At 36.9% G+C, this 19,614-nt stretch overlaps 1 protein-coding gene across 1 annotated transcript; it reads right to left on the minus strand.

The window, feature by feature from the left end:
- Positions 1-4,926: 4,926 nt before the first annotated feature.
- LOC149081759 (uncharacterized) lies at positions 4,927-18,464 on the minus strand. Its single transcript, XM_089236850.1, has 7 exons — positions 18,388-18,464; positions 17,691-17,861; positions 16,335-16,428; positions 13,220-13,404; positions 10,820-11,184; positions 8,911-9,115; positions 4,927-5,132 (listed from the first exon to the last, which is right to left on the minus strand). Exons 1-7 carry the CDS (start codon positions 18,407-18,409, stop codon positions 5,095-5,097), a joined length of 1,080 nt encoding a protein of 359 aa, XP_089092976.1. The 5' UTR covers positions 18,410-18,464; the 3' UTR covers positions 4,927-5,094.
- Between the last annotated feature and the right edge of the window lie 1,150 nt (positions 18,465-19,614).

Here is a 19,614-nt window from a genome sequence, read left to right on the forward strand (position 1 = left end):
CAATTCCAGAGCATTTAAGAGGCCCGTGTCACACTTTCAGATCACTTAAGTGACCGTACAGTTCCAGAACACGTATGCTGTCCGTGGCACATTTAGAGGTCCCTTGAGTGACATTTGGCACGCACAGTTTTAGAGCATTTAAGCGGCCCCCAGTGCAGTTCTACATCACTCAAGTTACACTCGGCACATTCCCAGATAACTCAGTTCCAGCAGAGATTGAAAGTGTCTGAATTGATCTAAATAAACATGGTAAATTATAAATTATGAAATTAATGGAGTGAATTGTTAGTATAAGAGGCTTCTAGGTTTTCTGAGAAAATTGATTACGTAATGACTAATAACGGTCAGTTATAGCTCGCTTTACGTAAAGCTTGCTTTGAGTATTATATTTAAATTAGAGTAAGAGACAGCATTTTGTGCTGATAATATCAGGTATTATGTTCCACATATCGCATTACAGTTTCACTGATGATGAACGGAAGTTCTGGGCAGTCGATTACTAACCCTTTTACTCAGTCTGGCCCATGGCCAAAACACAATTATTACGAATATTGATTATCTTCAGCGGAATATTAAATTGTCACATCGTATTCTCTCACCGTTATTTAAATTTTAATCATCATACTTTGGTAAGATTTATCACCGAAGAATGTTAATCTATTGTATGTTTTTCTTCACTGCAAAGTTCATAGCTATACTAAGAAGCCAATTAGGTATCTGAAATTATTTAATGTAAACGACCTATCGGAATATTTCAATACCTATTTTTATATTATTCATCGCAATCTATCGTCCGGAAAAGTCACCTTTATTCAATTTAAATGATAATGTATAGAATATAGTTTTGTACCTTAGACTTAGACATGTAGTTTACATGCCCACCTACACACATTTTTTAGCGAGGCCCCCCATAGACAAGGGTTTTTGACAGGCCCGAATGATGGAGCTTTTACCGGACTAATTTCATTGATTTTCCAGTAAATTCATAGAATAAAATATTTTAAATACACAGGGTGCTAAAGAAAGTCTCTAGGCCACATTTTACTGAGGAACCGTTGATCCTAGAGGAATACTTCCAATTAGAAAAAGTATCCAAACAACATGTAGAACTCAGATACGCCATTCATGCTGCAGAGAGTTGTATAGTTATTATAATATAAAAATTAACATTTTATAGGGATACCCTGTCCTCAAAACCCAATTAGAAAACTGCTGCCCTGTCTCTCCTGGTGCCAAAAAAAAAATTCCGTGTGTGTAAGTACAATATTCGCTGAAAAGAAGCGTTGTCCGTTGGTTATTGCTATTCTCTCCCAACATTCCTCCAATTTTTCAAATTAAATATCTGAATTTTGTTTAATGCATTCGAACTATGGAGGAGGCAGGTGGAACCGTTCAATGATAAGTGACTACTGTTGGTTTTTGCAGAAAGATGACAACACGATACATAAGAGAAAGATATTAATTATTTTTATAAAATATTAGAAAAATGAGCATAAATTTCGTTTTGTGCACACGAAGGTTTTTAACAGCTGACTAATGCGAAGATACAAGAAATCGAACCCACATCATTTTACTTTGAACGCCCTAGGAAAGTGAAAGGACGTGGGTTCGATTCCCCTCAGGGCAGTTGAATTTTCTCTCTTTCCAAAATACATCTTTGCATCAGCCAGCTGTTAAAAACCTTCGTATAGATAGAGAAGAGTGACATCATCCTCGCGCGGATACATATGTACTCTATGGATTATGTGTACGAAGAAAAAAATATTTTTGCTATTTTGTATATAACTATGTATAGACATGGTGATATATACCTATGTATGGATATGATAATACACTGAAGAGCCAAAAAAACTGGTACACCTGCCTAATATCGTGTAGGGCCCCCGCGAGCACGCAGAAGTGCCGCAACACGACGTGGCATGGACTCGACTAATGTCTGAAGTAGTGCTGGGGGTAATTGACACCATGAATCCTGCAGGGCTGTGCATAAATCCGTAGGAGTAAAAGGGGGTGGAGATCTCTTCTGAACAGCACGTTGCAAGGAATCCCAGATATGTTCAATAATGTTCATGTCTGGGGATTTAGGTGGCCAGTGGAAGTGTCTAAAGTCAGAAGAGTGTTCCTGGAGCAACTTTGTAGCAATTCTGGACGTGTGGGGTGTCGCATTGTCCTGCTGAAATTGTCCAAGTCCGTCGGAATGCACAATGGACATGAATGGGTGCAGGTGATCAGACAGGATGCTTACGTACCTGTCACCTGTCAGAGTCGTATCTAGACGTATCAGGGGTCCCATATCACGCCAACTGCACACGCCGTGTGCAGAGCCTCCACCAGCTTGAACAGTCCCCTGTTGACATTCAATGTTCAATGTGTTATATAGGCGTTGCCGACCGCAGCACCGTACTCTGATTGGTTCCATATCTCTTTATTTGCATACGCATGCCTGTACCAGTTTTTTTGGCTCTTCAGTTTATATAACTATCGTATTAAATATATTACAGTTTGTTATTAAGAATACGCTGTCTCCATTTTCAAGGTGTGTAACTTTTCATATTGTATATATGTATTTCAAAAAATGTGACCATCATAAATACAGAAAAACTGTACGTGTTGGAGATTTTTTACATTCATAGTTGAATTCAGCATCCCACAAAATTAGTCTTAAAATGACGTATATCACTTATTTTTATAACTCATGTTATAAAAAAAAGTTAAAAATTGTGGCCCAGTGTAATTATTTAAATTTTTTGTCGATAGACGGAGCTGCACGAAATATGCAAATCAGAGTCCCATAACGTTCAGTGTGTACAACTAAGCTCATTTCTAAATTTTCCTGTTACTGACGCTCACGTAAGATTTTCATTGTGGTGCTGATATATTGATGGGTGAAGCACTATTCGTATCAGAGTCGCCCTTCGGGGTGTGCGGAGGATGAAGTCGCACCCACAAACCGAGTGACTTCCGCAATACGATAGTAGAAGTGAAAATATATACATAAAAAAAATCAACTATCTATCTATATACAGGGTGATTATAAAAAAACTATCACGACATATGGGGTTCTAACTATCATACCATTCACAGAAACTGAATGAAATTTTGGCATAAGGTATTTTGATGTATGTGCTCAAGAATGATATGGAAAACAACAGTGTCACTCTAACAGTTACGGTTACAGTGAGAAAATTTCGAAAATATCAAATGGCAACAACAAGTTTTTTGTATTAGAATGTGATCTCCATTGTGAAAAACCCTAAATAGCGTTCGAACGGCAACTGTAGCATGAAAATCACCGGCGGTAGATAGGCTAAAAGTGAGGACAACCAATAAGGACAGAGAAGCAGCATGAAATAAAGCATTTTATTGTGTTTTCCACATGACCTTGCGGAGGACTAATCAGGATGGGATCTCAGCCGAAGAAACGGTGTGACGAATGAAACGAACATTAATGCTCTGGTGCACGGCAAAGTCCTTTTTACTTTTTCCTTGCCTAGCTCCGGGGATTTTCGTGCTACAGGTGCCATTCCAACGCTATTTAGTGTTTTTCAGTATGGAGATCCCATTCCAATACAAAAAACTTGGTGTTGCCATTTGATATTTTCGAAATTTTCTCACTGTAACCGTAACTGTTAGAGTGACACTGTTGTTTTCCATATCATTCTTGAGCGCATACCTCAAAATACCTTATGCCAAAATTTCATTCAGTTTCTGTGAATGGTATGATGGGTAGGGGCTCATATGTTGGGATAGTTTTTTTATAATCACCCCGTATATAAAAACGAATGTATGTCTGTTTGTCCTTTATGCATTACTACACTATTCATCCGATCGCCATGAAGTTGTTGAGTACACTCCCGCAAAAGTTTCTGGCATAGTTTTTTTTTTTATATATTTTTTTTTCCTTTCCTTCATTTCCTTGAATTTCCTTTCTTCTGAGATCGCAGCAACGCGCGACGGGTAAGCTAATATATATATATATATGTGTATAATATATATATTTTTTCAGTAAGCAAGGTGTGTGAGCTTCAATAGATTTGATTCCGGAATTTTCCTCACTTCTAGAATTTTCCTCACTTCTAGAATTTTCATCACTTCTGGAATTATTTCTTTCATCAATTCTGCAATTGCAGGTGATCGCTCTCACTTATGCGTCGTTGCAGTAGGAGAAAAGACACATAAGTGAGAGAGCCGTATAAGTGAATAGCAATATTGTGCTGTATATCTGTGACCGGGAGTGTGGAAAATGGTCTTATAACTGAGAAAAACGTACAAGTGAGAAATCGTACGCTGTATTTCTCTCATTAATTCTAAATTTCCATGAACTCTGCGGACTTTTTCTTTCATTAATTCTGAATTTCTACTAATATTCTGGGGTTTTACTTCCATTAGTTCTAAATTTTCATTTGTGATAGATATTTTTCAGTATTCGTGACTATTCTGTGATAATACAAGAATTTTGGAGGCTCAATTCTCCTCCCCATAAAATATATGAAATCGGAGCTAAGGAACCCCCAAAATTGTTTTCGCACTGGCTCTCACGTCTGATACGAGAAGCCCCGGTTGTGATAAAGTTGTTCTACCTCAGCCACGAATCGCCGGGTGAAGCTTTACGAACGTTTCGGACGCAGAAGAGATTGAAAAAAAAAAGTTCAAGTCCATAATTCTGATTTGCTTTCGTGCAGTGACTACTACCGACAAAAAAATGAACCAATTTTTTCGCACAAAAAAAAAAACTAATAATAATCTCCTTTCGTGGAAATAACTTCTTTGCAAACTGCATTCAAATACACCAATTCATTCAATTTCTATGAACTTAAGAAACTTATGGGATACCCTGTACAAAAAAGAATTTCATAAGATTCTCTCTATATGTGCAATTGTACAGAATTTCACACATAGAGAAATTTTAATAAATAGGTTTCAAGCTTTTATACATTTTTCAGAAACGCTTTATTATTTTCAATTTTGGATAGATTTTAACACCTCAATATTACAATCGAGAAAGTTACGATAAAATCTCATATCTAAGAAATTTCTCGAAACCATCGCTACTCAGATCTGTAAGAAAATGCCTAAATTTGTCTTCCTTAAATTTCAAGGATAAACTTGCATCAGGTTCACCAGAGTTTCCGCTGAAAAATAATAATTGTAATAATATCATTATATTGAGCTTCATGGAAATATGTGCGCGCGCGATATAGGTTACACTTCACGCAATGCGTGCGATGTCATTGCATCGGGAATCACCGAGACCGACATATCAAACAGACCGAGTTACATTGAGAGAAGAAATAAAAGAGTATCGATTGAACGTGTGTGGAGCTGTTACAGTAATTATGGAGAAAGGAAAAGTGGAGGAAAAGAGGGGGGTTTTTTTTTGCTTCTACTTCCCATGACGACGAAGTCGACAACCAACAACCCGTACAATGAAGTTGCCCTCCACTTACTATACCTAACAATGTACATTCAAACTCGGTTGTAACGATAACTCGGCTATTACGTCGATAGTTGGCGGTCCGTATTCATTCCTGTAGAAAATAGTGTTAATGAACTTTGCTTATAACGTCGATGAAAAGTAACTAACTCGGATACAACGATATTTTTTTTTTTGTAGCTATAACTTGTTTTTAATAACTGTTTTTCGTTTCAATGACGTTTCCCCAAGAAATTCCCAATGTTTGAGCTGATCACATCATTGATCACATCCAGGGAATGTCCGTCTGTTCTATTTATATCTAACGTTGAAAAAAACCCATTAATTGCATGTTTGACGTTCTGACTTGCTCGTTGACATGACCACTATACGAAACATTTCCGTATTTTGCCCATCCCGACTATTTTTTATTAAAAAAATGTCCCTTTTTTTTTCACTTTGAATCAGGAATGAATGTGTAATTTTCATAATTTATAAAGGTGTTATAATGTGTATGATTATGAATATTCATCTCCCATATTTATACAAAGGGACCCCGGAAGTCAAAAATGTTTGGTATTGCTCGAGTAATGAACATAATGTTCACTTGGATATGTATGAAGACCATACGTCGCACATTTAACAAAAATGTCCCGTTTTTGTAAATCTCCCATCGCCCGAACCGAAGGGGTATGAGCTATATTTGAATGCTGATTGGTGTTGCTTTAGCAACATGAGCATATATGTTCCGGCGTCTCTGTTTATACAAATACAAAGGCCAGAACCGGAAAATTGCCCACCAAGGTGGCTGAAAAAAAGATGCTCATAAAAAAATATGTATGAAAACTGCCAAAATTTTCTCTTTTTTTCCCTGTGAAATACATTTTAGCACACTTGCTGAAGCATCATTTTCCTCGCTAATGAACAATATACAGTATTTGGTAATTATGTCTACATTTGGCAACATGTTTGGCGAGAATCAAAGATGTCCCGTATCAATTATCCGAATTTCACTTATTTTTCTCGATCAAATCGATCAACCTGATCATAAAGAAACAAAAACTTCATGTAAAATATTTAATTGCTTCTCCGATCATATTTTCTGTCAAAAAAAGGGTCTTAAAAATGTCAACTTCGGTTGTAACAACAAAATTTCGTGGAATCTTCGATGTCGCAATAACCGAGTATACTGTATTATTATTATTATTACCATTACTATTACAGCAAATTAGTTTAACAAATTTAACAAGTTTTTAACAAATTTCAGGATTTCTAAATTCCATGTCGTATTCATATACAAATACAAATACAAATGTGTTCACTATGACTATGTTCACTATGACTAATGAAATGATAAGATTGAATCTCTCTCTCTCTCTCTCAAATATCAATGTTTTCGAAAAATCCGGTGATTTCGGTTATTTTGTCTCTTCAATAAATTTGATGCCATTCAGGGTGGCTCCAGCCAAGGCCGCAACCAGATACTGGCAACGCTCGTTATAACGACCCCAAGCTATAGCGACCATTTAATTATAACGACCGGTAGAATAAGTCCCAAATGTTTTCATCGAACGACTATCATATATGTTTTACTTTCTATACAACGATCCCTCCGAATATAAAGTCCGTTTCTGACGGGACAATGGGGGGGGGGGTTGTTATATGGAGCGTCAAACTGTACTTTATCAACCGGAGCAAGCATGCATTTTTACGCCCCCGTGTAATGCAGAAGACTCAGTTGAAGGATGAAATCGACGCCCACTCTATCCCACCGCCCGGGGTACAAGACCCACATGCCCCCCCCCCAATTTGCGGCCCTGCCTCTAATCCCAATATTTACATTTTATTGTTTCTATCGGGTGGTTTTTGTTTCCATCAGCATTTCGTGGTGAGTTTTTCTTAGTTATTATTCTAGATTTTCTTGTTTTGATATGGCAGAGAGAATGGGAGGTGTGTGTGGTACCATCGAATTTTGTTTCTAGACGAAAAATTCTGATAGAAAATAGGAGTCTGTGAAAGTTGCCCATCAGGACCATTGAAGTCATTTACTAGAAGTTTCCGATCTGTGATTCACAGTTTTGAAGTGTGAGACCCGCTCCCATTAAACCACGTGGCCCGGTTCGACCGCACCTGTCACACACCCCTAAGGGCGGCTCTACTGAAAATCCCTGTTTGTCCCGCAACGTCTGAAAGGTTGAAGACACCTGCCTGAAAATGATATCGAAAATCAGGACGTTTGGTAACCTTATGTAAAAGATACTATGTATATAATATGCTGTATCTTTTACATTTAAAAGGGCTATTATCATAATAAGGCATGCATAACGCTTATTATAGCCTTTGTTCCTATTAGTAATCTCTGTTCCTCTCTCTCTTTCTTTACATCGTCAAAAAACTAGTTTTCAATAATTTATTTCCAATGATGATCGATAATTACGGAGCTCCACCTTATTAGTAAGGGGCCGTTCAAGTATTACGTAAGCAAATTTTTAGCCATTTTTGACCCCCTCCCCCCCTTGTCAGCAAAATTTCGTCATCATTGCCCCCTGCCACCTAATGCATATTGGTGGGATCAGAAACGTAAGTGGGAGGGGGGCTCGTGCCCCCCCCCCCAGACGAAAAAAAAATTTTTTAATACAAAAAATATTTTAAAAAAATTAAAATTTCGAAAGAATATTCCTTTATATGTTATTATAATCGATTTCTGTTCATTTCAATGCTATTTGAAGAACTCAAAATTTCTCTTTAGAAATTCATTGTGACCCACCCTTCAAGCCATACACGGCAAACCCTTGACCCGCGGACCAAATGTGGCCCTGAAGGTTACCTGACGTGACTTGCTTCCTCAAACATAATTTTGTAAAAATGAACTAAGCAGTACACTTACAGATCTCTTAAATGACCCGTGGCGCAATTGCAGAGAATTTAAAGTGGCCCCAGGCACATTTTCAGATCGCTGAACTAGGCCTGTGACACATTCAAAGATCACTTAAGTAACCCGCCGCACAGTTCCAGAACACTTAAACGATCCGTGGCACATTTAGAGATCCCTTTAATGACATATTGCACAGTTTTAGAGCACTTAAGCGGCCCCCAGTGCGGCTCTACAGCACTCAAGTTACCCGCGGAACATTCCCAGAAAGTGATCGGTGGCATAATTACTGATCACTTGAGTGATGAGTGGCGCAGTTCCAGAGCACTTGAAGGATCCGTGAAACATTTAGAGACCACTAAAGTGGCTGTGTAGGGGACTTATCAATAGGGAGAATGTTAGTTCAGGTGCCCAATAACTTTTTTTTTCGTTTTTGGCGCACCGAAGATGATGTCATTAAGAATTTTTCATATCTTCATAAGGGGGAGGGGGGGTTGATGGCGTAAGCATCATCCAAACGCCCCCCCCCCTTATCATCATAAGTCAGCAAATCGGAACCCCCCCCCCTTCGATGCTGCTGACGTAATACTTGAATGACCCCTAAGTAAAATTAAGGAATTTTTACCTAGAACCTTCTCATCACTCCATAGTTTCTTAAAGTCTGTCTTGTCATTGGATGATGGCGTCGCCGCCCTGATTTTGAGCTTTTCTTTGTACATCGCTTTCGCACGCTCACCCCAGTATGTGTATATTGTTCGCCGGCACAAGTCCCTTGCCTCTTTTCCAGAAGGAATGTCATCATGTACTACAGCGTTTATTCGACTTTTGATCTATTATGAGAAAAATACGAACAGTTAATAACGCACGAAATCTCATCAAAAGGGTAATAAATACAGTATCGTATACATTTTCGTTTTCATTGAAAATGAATTTTTCGGCTAACGAAAATTTTTCCCCCGATTTTTCTGCCTCTCGACTAACGAACATTTTAGTTGATACGGATGCACGCGCTAATATCAAGCAGCTGCGTCGTGAGTTGGATTTTAGCGCATATCATCGTCATCAGAATTACTGTCACTCGAGCATGATTAACTCATATCCACCTCGGAATCTTTTTTCCATATGTCCCCCAACTTCTCTTTCTGAAAGTTCTTGAATCATTTCATGCAAATTCAGCTGATAGAGAATGCATTGAAAAACATATACGAGCTTGTTTTTCTCAGAACAGGTGTTCTTTTAATGTAAGACTCTTACCATCAAACTGAGCATCTCGATATACCCCAGGAGAGTATCTTTTCCATTTGTATGTATACGACACAGAAATTAGCTGATCAAATCACAAATGGATGGGGGCCAGAGGCGCATTTATGGTAATGCCGCGTGTGGGCTAAACGAATTTTGCCTCCCTTCTCCCATGCTGGTCTAGTTATTTTGACTACTCTTTCCCCGATTTTCCCAATTATTCGCTACCCCGTGCTATATAACACACTTGCCTATCCTTCCCCTCCTGCAAGTGCACCTGTGTCTGTAAGTCACTTCCATGCTCACGTACTCTCTAAGTCATTCTTTCAGTCATCCACATGCTTGTACACTGTTTTGGTCATTCACATACTTCCTTAAACATCGTTTCAGTCATTCACATGCTTGCACACTGTTTTGGTCACACACGTCATTTCACACTGTTTTGATCACTCACATTCTTGCACAATGCTTGCATACTGTTTTGCTCGCTCACGTACTTGCAAACTCTCTAGGTGTCACTCTTTTGCTCACTCACTGCCTAGTCCCTTGCTGTCTGGGCAGAGGCGGATTTATTGAGGTATTGCTATACAAATTTCCTCGCCCTGCTTCACTTCACTAATTTCCTTAGCCACTCGTGTCTCAAATTTGCCGCTCTTCTGAACTTGCCGCCCTGGGCTATAGCCCACTAAGCTCCCCCCCCCACCCCCCTGTAAATACGCCACTGATGCTGGACGACACCTACGAACTCAACTCGGTTGTATCGACATCAGCTTTAGTGTACCGTTGGTTACGTACCGTTAACATAGCGTAAAATAAAAAGATCTTCAGTATTTCTCATCTTCCAGTAAATACATTCTGCACTCCTTCTCGTCTTTAGATTTTGGGCAGTACCTGGAACGAATTGAACAATTTTCCATAGGTGTGGTAGGAAAATCGTGTTTGGGGGTAACTAAAAGTTCGGCTAATGAACGTGATTCCGGAGCGAATTACCCGTTTCTACTGTGTATTAGCTGTACTCCGTTATTACTGTGTATTAGCTGTACTCCGTTATTACTGTGTATTAGCTGTACTCCGTTATTACTGTGTATTAGCTGTACTCCGTTATTACTGTGTATTAGCTGTACTCCGTTATTACTGTGTATTAGCTGTACTCCGTTATTACTGTGTATTAGCTGTACTCCGTTATTACTGTGTATTAGCCGAGTTATCACTGTGGCTTGAAACATTGATACAATGTCTGACTGGAAGGAAATGAATGAATATGATGAATTCAAAGAGAAAATGCAGCGTACCATGAGCAAAGAAAAGCACATGTCATCGAATACAGAGTCTTTCTCGTCGTCTTTGACATCGACCGGTTTGCTTAAATTCACCTGCTTCTCGAATGCTAATAGAGTGACTGTTTTCAAGAAGCCCGGCACGATATCTTCGGTCATGTTCTTCATGGTTTTATCGAGTTCTTCTTTAGTTATAGGTGCGGGGTTTTTGTCTTTTTGGTCCGAATCATTAGCGGCGCCCGGCATATTCCTGCGTTTTTCGGCTTCCACTTTCGCTGTCATTACGATGCTCTCCATTCCATTTCGGACCACTCCTTTAATTGATGAAACGACGACGCCCATACTCGAGTCTAACATTTTTCGGGCGTCTTTACAGACCTCTGATAAAGAAAAAAGAAGCATTTATGAACATTTATGGTAATACAATTTTGGGATTTTACAATAAGAAACTGTTCTTTTACAGAACAGTAAGTCTTTTTTTTTTCCTTTGCCAATCTTTTCGCTTGTCGATTCGAGGTAAATGGGATAAATCGATAATTAATGCATAATAACCAGATTATCATGTATAGTCACCAATCGTCTCGGTAAGTGTTTGATAAGTTCTACTACATTTATCTCTTTTACCCACAATCCCACACATAGGTCTCTGATGAAGATATTAAATATAGAAAAATTATCACTTCTCTTCATTTGATCAGTTTACTTATTTTTCCTGTACGCGATACTCACACATATTTTGTATTAAAAAATTATTGAGTGAGAGTTCGAGTCAAAAAGATAAGAACATGAAAATTATTATCAGTTTCGTGATGTTGGCTTTCTCCACATTTATCAACATTTCTCACCGAAATTATCATCCTAGACCATAGTTTCCAAAACTATGAGTTCCATCGCTCCCTTCTTCAGAAATTTATTTCTCTCATCGCCCACCCCAACTCAAGTGAACCCATACGATCCACTTTATACCCGTACCTTCTATCGCCCCACTGGACCATTTCATCGCCCATCAGGGGGCGATATTGCCCACTTTGGGAAACATTGACCTAGACCGAAGTTTATGCATAATGTCCGAAAAGTTAGAATTATTTATCGACGATTTATAATGTTTACCAATATGATCTGGAGATTATACATAATCACCGATTTTGCTTACTGAGATTGGAAATAGCGTTTGTTTCAAGTTTTTGGCCTTTCAGCAATTTTACCAATAATTGGAAAATTTATTGAAAATTAACTTTTTTTTTGGTTGAAATTAGCGATGTCCCGAATTTAGAATCAATATTTATCCTCATTTTTCTGGATAAAAGATTATCATTTTAAGTGTTAAGGTCTAAGTTTTTATATTGGCACGAATTAATAAAAAGTGCTATATGAAATTGAATAATTTTTCATTCAATTAACCGTCAAAGGACCATATAGCATCTTCGCTGCCTACCTCTGCCTCGGACCATAGGCTGAGAAACACTGCACTAGTAGAAATGTCCGGTACTTCCCTGTATTTCATTTTCTGGCGTCTTGATCTTCGTATTCTTAAAGTCGAGTCAATTTAACACCACAGCAAGATTTCCGTTTGTTTGTTTGTTTTTATTTGAAAAAAATTTTTAATGAAATAATATTCTGGGTACTATATTGATGTCTTTGAGCTTTTTTTTTTTTTTTTCATAATGTTTTGTTGCGGTTGGTTTTTTAAATTCTAGGAAATGGTGAAAAATCGGGAATTCGCGTGCAAACGTCGTAGAAATTACATTGTGGCGTCATTACTACTACTTACCGGCGGTATGTGGTGGGTATAATGTTTTTATCATTCAGAAATGAATAAAAAACAGATATTTAAATCAAGTCATTGAAAAATGAGCAAAACACTTTTTATACTTATTTTTTGTGCTTTCAGTGAACTTTGATGATAGTTTTGTTAAAATTGCAATTAGTCATAAATTTTCAAGAAATTTTTTTATTATTTCTGATGAAATGTAGTATACCCCCTTTGTGTTACTAGCATTTTATTTTATTTTTGTTTCATTTATTTATTTATTTATTGACTTAAAAATACATAGGATTGAAAAATGATGCCTTGGGAATTAAATGGAGGTTTTGGATCTTGAGAATATGACAAACCATTGCAGAAGGATGAGCATGAAAAAACGCATTGTCTGTTAATCATCGCAAACGGAGCGAACAGCCTTAAAGTCATTGTCACAGGACAGTTCATCAAAGAGATTTCAGACATTTGTCGAGCCTCTGACGAAGTTTCAAAGTACAACAATTGTGTCGTACATGTTGGATCTTGTTTGGTATACATATATGAAAAATTTGGGAAAGATTTTGTGAAAATTATAGGTTTTTTTTATTTGGAAAATACACACACACACACAGACGGAAAATAAATTTTATACGTAGCTATAGATTTTTATTTACCTGCAAGTCCATTAACATGACTTCGCACAATTTCCAGGGTCGAGTTGTCGTTATCCAAGAGCAAATCGAAGTTCGAAACAAGCAAGACCTTCCAATTGGAAGAGAACTTGCCTTTGATCTTTCTCGTTGATCTCACGAACGATTTTTTAAGATTCTCGAATGCTGTGTGAACTCGTCGCTCTTCACTGGAAAACCAAAGCAATAAGCAATACGAGCGTTTAGTCAATGTTGTCAAGTTGGCCATTCATAAACTCAATTCTTCGTAGTATTTATTTTATGCTGTATATTAATTAAGCATTTATTTGTTGAACTTAAATAGAAATGAATAACTTTTTAAATCCCTTTGCTAAATGTAAAGCAATGTACAGGGTGATTATAATTAAAGTCCCCGTACTCTGAGTTTCTTCTTCGAAAAATGCTTATCCGAATACAGCCAAATTTTCAAGATATGTTAATGAGACAATGAGAGAGAGAGATTGACGAGTTAAAAAATGGTTCAAATTTTGACCACCGGGTGAGTAGGTGGCGTTTTTTTTTTTTTGGTTTTTTTTTTAATTTTCCTTTTTTTCCATGGTCCTTATAGCGCAGCGTGTCTCAACTCTGGTCCTCGGACCAGAGGTGGTCCGCAGGCAGACTTGATAATTTTAATTATAACTGAAAAAAATGTTCTTGTTGATTTTGGTACTATTCTATCAATAAATTTTATTGAATTTAGTAATATTCTTATGGGTTCAAATATGAATTAGACTTTCGCAGTTAGAGTAACCATATCTAATTGAGGGGAAAATCACTGTCCATTGCAATGGTAAATATGGAGTAAAGTGTAGCTAAAATATGCAATTTACGACAGATTCGCTAATTATTACTAAAATTGCTGAAGAATGGGGAAATAAAGGACTAAAGCAAATAGCAATTAACTAAAATGAAATTTCATGAAGAAACAGTCACATCGTGACTAGGAACCATTTCCATTGAGACAAATACTGGAAACTGATCTGAAATACGGCAAAATGTGGGATTTTGCCAATTGTTTTCTTAAACATAGCCACAAGCTGGCAAAATCACCAGTCGTTGCTGAAATGTCTGAAAATTATGAATGAGTTGAAAATGAAGGACTACTGGAACGTAGTTCACGAAAAAAACGTTGATCATACTCATCTCACATACATATCTCTCTCATCATCGATCACATGCATAGCATAATTATCATAGTACAAGTTATAAGTTATGAAAGTTATCTTCATTCACCATTTTAAGTAATGATTAAAAATTGGAATAAGCTTCGTTGAAAAAAAAAGGAACAATTCTATAAAGTCGGAGTGGACAAAAATACGGGTATGTCCCGTAAAATATGGGGTACGTGGTCACACAAGCCATTCTGCAAGTTGGATGCCGCCGAATGATCTGAGATATGTCACTTGTCCTTGGGTTCATAAAGGTTGAGAAACGCTGACATAACGTTTTGAAGTCTTAGCAGTGTCAGTATACTGAAACTGCCCGAGTGACGCGGTGGTAAGATGCACGTCTACCATCGTGAAGGTTGCTGCCTCGGTCCCGGATTCAAACCCGAGGGAGGATATAAGTAAGATATTTTCCCAAACAAACTTCAGACGACCTCCGATAGACAGTGCCTTCATTTTCAACCCATCTCATTAATGGCAGTAAATTACAATATAGCGATATAGCCAGAGTTGGTGTTTGGTGAAGTACAGGGTCTTTATAATCAAAGTTCCACTTTGAAATGGCCATAAAAGGAAAACTAAACTGGACAAAATGTTATAAAAATTATTAATACAGGAGGTCATGGAATTCAATTTTTCGCCAAAAAAAATGCTCAAAAACTCACCACCAGCGGGGAATGGCGCTGTATGCAATATTGTTAAACGAAATAAGACATGAACATATCGGTTTAAAATGTTTTTAATCGTTTCTAAAACGAAACTGTTTGTGGGGTTATTCAAAATCGCAATGGCTATATGGTTTACGGCAGGAGGAGTGCAAATTAGAAGTATGCAAATGCACTTTACACGTCGTTTGATTTTTCAGCTATAAAATTTAGCCCCCTCGTCAGAGCTTTCAATGTTACGAGTCGACGATGTCTGTGTCCACGCAAGACCGTGCTTTTCTCGTTAAGTGTTATTATGAATGCGACAGCAATGAGCGGCGTGCTTTGCAAAAGTATCGTACCGTAAGCCGAATACACCGAGAGCCAATGACATCTCAAGGTTTGAGGAATGTGATGGCAAAGTGTGAGGTCCAGGTTTGTTATCTGTTGCACCTGGGCGGGGAAGGAAGCCTGTTTCTGTGGAAACCGAGGAGGCTGTTGCATTAGCAGTAGAGGAGGCAACAATGGAAGGCACACACAGGAGGCCACATTAAACATGCTTTGTAACACGTTTTAGAAAAGATTAAAAACATTTTAAACCGATGTCTTCGTGTTTTATTTTGTTTAACAACATTACATACAGCGCCATTCAAAATTGTTGAATCCCATGACCTCCTGTAAACTATTACAGAGTTTGATAACATTTTGTTCAGTAGTTTTCCCTTTTTATGGTCATTTCAAAATGGAACTGTAATTATGAAGATCCTGTAGTATACTGAAACTACTCAAACCTATGTTGCGCCCGTTCTAGGTGAAGTATTCCATTGAAACTTGGTATATACACTATATACTATATGGACCATGGAAAAAAGGACAATTCAATAAAAAAGCACCACTTATTCACCTGGTGGTCAAAATTTTAGCAATTTTTTATTGCATCATTCTCTCCCTCCCTCCCTCCCTCCCTCCCTCTCTCTCTCTCTCTCTCTCTCTCTCTCTCTCTCTCTCTCTCTCTTATTGTCTCATTAAGATATCCTGAAAATTTGGCTATATTCGAATGAGTAGTTTTTGACTATTCACACAGAGTAAGGGAACTTTCATTATAATCATCCTGTATATATGGCTTTTTCACAAATATCACACGTGTTCATAAAAACAGCACTGGTGAGCACGTTATTCTTCATTTATCCATGTTGGCATCAGACTACATGTGCATTGAAAATAAATGAGAAAAGCTGATTAATTGTTAAGAAAAGCAATTAAAAATATAAATTATAATATTTTCTATACTTGTCAGAAGTGTCTCTATCGGGAAGATTAGCCAATAAAGCAATCATTGCTTCAGATGTCCTCTTTGTAACTTGAGTCACGAATTCCGTACTGTCTACGAAGAGAAGTAAAAAAACAAAAAGTTTGATAAATGAGTTTATCTTCGGACTTATATAATAGTAGTTTTTATCATTTTTCCCATTTGTGTTTTTTAATTCATAGTTTTGTCATGCCACAAAATGAGAACAATGAAAAAGGAAAATACACGGGAAAAATACGAAATTTCTAATGTATTTCGACACACTATGGGTGCCGTCTTCAAAGGATAAACATAACCACTATCACGTTAATAGCAGATTCCACTTGGTTTGGTTACCAAATCGTAACTCCCAGTTGCTACCACGACGTTTAACTTGTACAGACGTGTTTTTCGCTGAGCTGTTAAGATTTTGTAACCAACCCAAGTAGAATCCCCGGTCAACGTGATAGTAGCCATATTTATTATCTGAGGACGGCGCCCCACAACTTGTCGAATCGCGTTAGGAATTTCGTATTTTTCCGTATATTTGCCTTTTCCGTTGCTCTTTTGCGATTCTATCAGGCAAAGAATTATTTGCTCTTTCTTATTTTGTAATGTGTCCTTATTCTTAACAATTCTTTTGCATTGAACCCTGCCCGTATTTTATGGGCTATTTTATTTTCTATAAAACCGGTAAACAGTTCATACTAAAACGCAGCGAGTCTTAGCGCAACTGATTTGTTTAATATAATTTGTAAACCAATATTTTCTCATGAAAGTAAGACAGCGATGAATCATCTTCTACATAGAAAACGTCTGAAGACCATCTTTGGCCCAAGAAAATCGAGGGCATCCTAGACCTATAGCATTTAAAAGAAAATAACTTCAGCAGATTGGGATTTGACTGGAACGCTGTGATAAAGTTTACTATGGGTCCGTAGGGGACCGTAACGCAAACAAACGAACAAAGACCCAAGGTTACGAAATCTTCTAAGAGATATAAATTATTTAAGATTGCTAGAGGAAAGTGTCTGGGGAAAATTTAACTCTTTTTTTTTTTTCTTTCTTTTTAAGAAATTTAGTCTAACAAACACGTTTAGGAGTCCACAAAGTTCAGATCTTTGTCGCTTACAAGGTTCTGAAGATCAATCAAAAAATTTATATCTCTAAGGATCGAGAGATTGCCACACCATATTATTATAAAAAGGAAATGTTTTTTAAATATAATGTATGTTTTATTTTTGTATTGAAATTTTCATATTGCAGAATGTTCATATTTCTTCTTGCCTTGGCTAAGAAGAGAGAGAGAGAGAGAGAAATATATATATATATATAGAGAGAGAGAAAGAAAGACTTACCATCTAAAATATTATTCAGTTCCGGAATGTATTTCTCGTGATGTAATGCGTCGAGCGAATGTCTGTCGCATTCGAACCTAGACGCGTATCTGATTTTGACTCCTAGTGAAAAGCCGGCTCCGATTGATAGCAATATCACCAACAAAATTTGCATTTTCAATGTATAAGAACCTACAAATTCAAAAGACACTGGCTTCTAATAAACAATATAACACACTGTACTGAAAACACATATAAATATATAACACATAATTACTGGAATAATGAAGATAAGAGAAGATACCTTTACTTTTGATTATTTTTTTTCTGAATTGTATTATATGGAATTATATTCCATTTTTTTTACTTAAATTGTGTGACCTGTATATTACATATATACTGTCGAATCCCGTTATAACGAACGCCAAGAGAACGGAAGAATCACTTCGTTATAACGAAATTTCGTTATAAAGGAATTCCAGGTTACTTAGCATTGTTCCTATGTAAACTTATCTGGAAGATCAGAAAAGTGTTCGTTAAAACGAGATTTTCGCTATAACGGTATTCGTTAAAACGGGATTCGACTGTAGTATTATATACAGTATGTATTAATACAGTACTGTATATCTCCAGTATATAATTATATTATACAAATAAGTACGTTATGTATAACATTTTTAATTTTCACATGAATTGTTGAAAAATAAATTATTCTTACTTATAGTTCTAACAACGTCCATCCCAGTTGACGGTTAGCTTATCTTTACGCTGGTGAAGTGCTAACTGCAAATGAATGCATGTGAGAAAATTAGCACCTGTGCCCCGGCATTTTCAGCCGGTTGTCTTCGTTATCTAAAGTCCACGACATACTAAGACAAAGGTGGTTGCCCGTTGTATTAATATTTTTGCTGTTTTGAGTTTTTGTATAAAAAAATGTATATACGTAAGTGGTAAAGTTTAAAGACTGAAAGCTTTAAAAAAATCAGCATTTATTTTAACGACTGCTATTAATCTAATATTAGATGCCCCCCCCCCTCTCCCCACTGTAGTACATTTCTAGTGTAAAAACAAAGAAAAATTGACGTTCATCTCGGGACCACTGGCTGGAACCCTGTTATTTCCCCTCTCGGACGCAGACTAGGAACATAGTGCATGGCAAGTAAGAAATTAAGTACCACCGAGAGACATAAGATCATAACTAGATTAAACCTACGACAACCAAACAGCTCCTCCTAAACATTCCTCCGAGAAATTTCTAACAGATTGATGCCTGCCATAGACTTAAGATATAAATAGACCGCGCACGCTATTCATAAAACTTGTCGAACGTGAAGAAAAGATGAGCAGTATTGTCGGGGAAAGAACAGGTTCTGCGCTATTACATTTGGCGCGTTTTCGCAGAAGCTAGGATGTTGCTGTAACGAAATTTGACTCAATTCGATCAAGTTGATGAAAACTTTCCTTCATTTTTTCAATGAATTTCACTCATTTTTATGTGAAATATTTAGGGAGTATCAGATTTGAAAAAATAAATTCTATAAAATAAACAAATATTGGAAAACGGAACAACGTATATGTTGTAAAGCCTAATTCATTTATATTTTTAAATATTCTCTTCATTCACTTTGTCGCTTTTAATTTCGAAAATTTATTTATACGAGGGGTTATTAAAACAAAAATATATCTTTCCAGAACATTACAATTACTCTATATACTCATAATTAATGTATAATTAATTATAATGCATCATATTATGTTATGTAATGTAACACATTCACACTCATACCATATTCAGTCATGAAATAATATTCAAACAATAAGAAAAAGTTTCATTTCTAACATTCCTGAAAAACCTTTTATAACCTCATCACACAAAACTGTAAACACTTACATAATATTTCAGGATTAAAATAGATTTTACTCAAGAAAATTACAGAATCTCATC

The sequence above is a fragment of the Pholcus phalangioides genome, unplaced genomic scaffold (assembly GCF_987345545.1).
Source record: "Pholcus phalangioides strain wild (caught in Gottingen) unplaced genomic scaffold, Ppha-v1.0 ptg000009l_1, whole genome shotgun sequence".
NCBI classification, from domain to species: Eukaryota; Metazoa; Arthropoda; class Arachnida; order Araneae; family Pholcidae; genus Pholcus; species Pholcus phalangioides.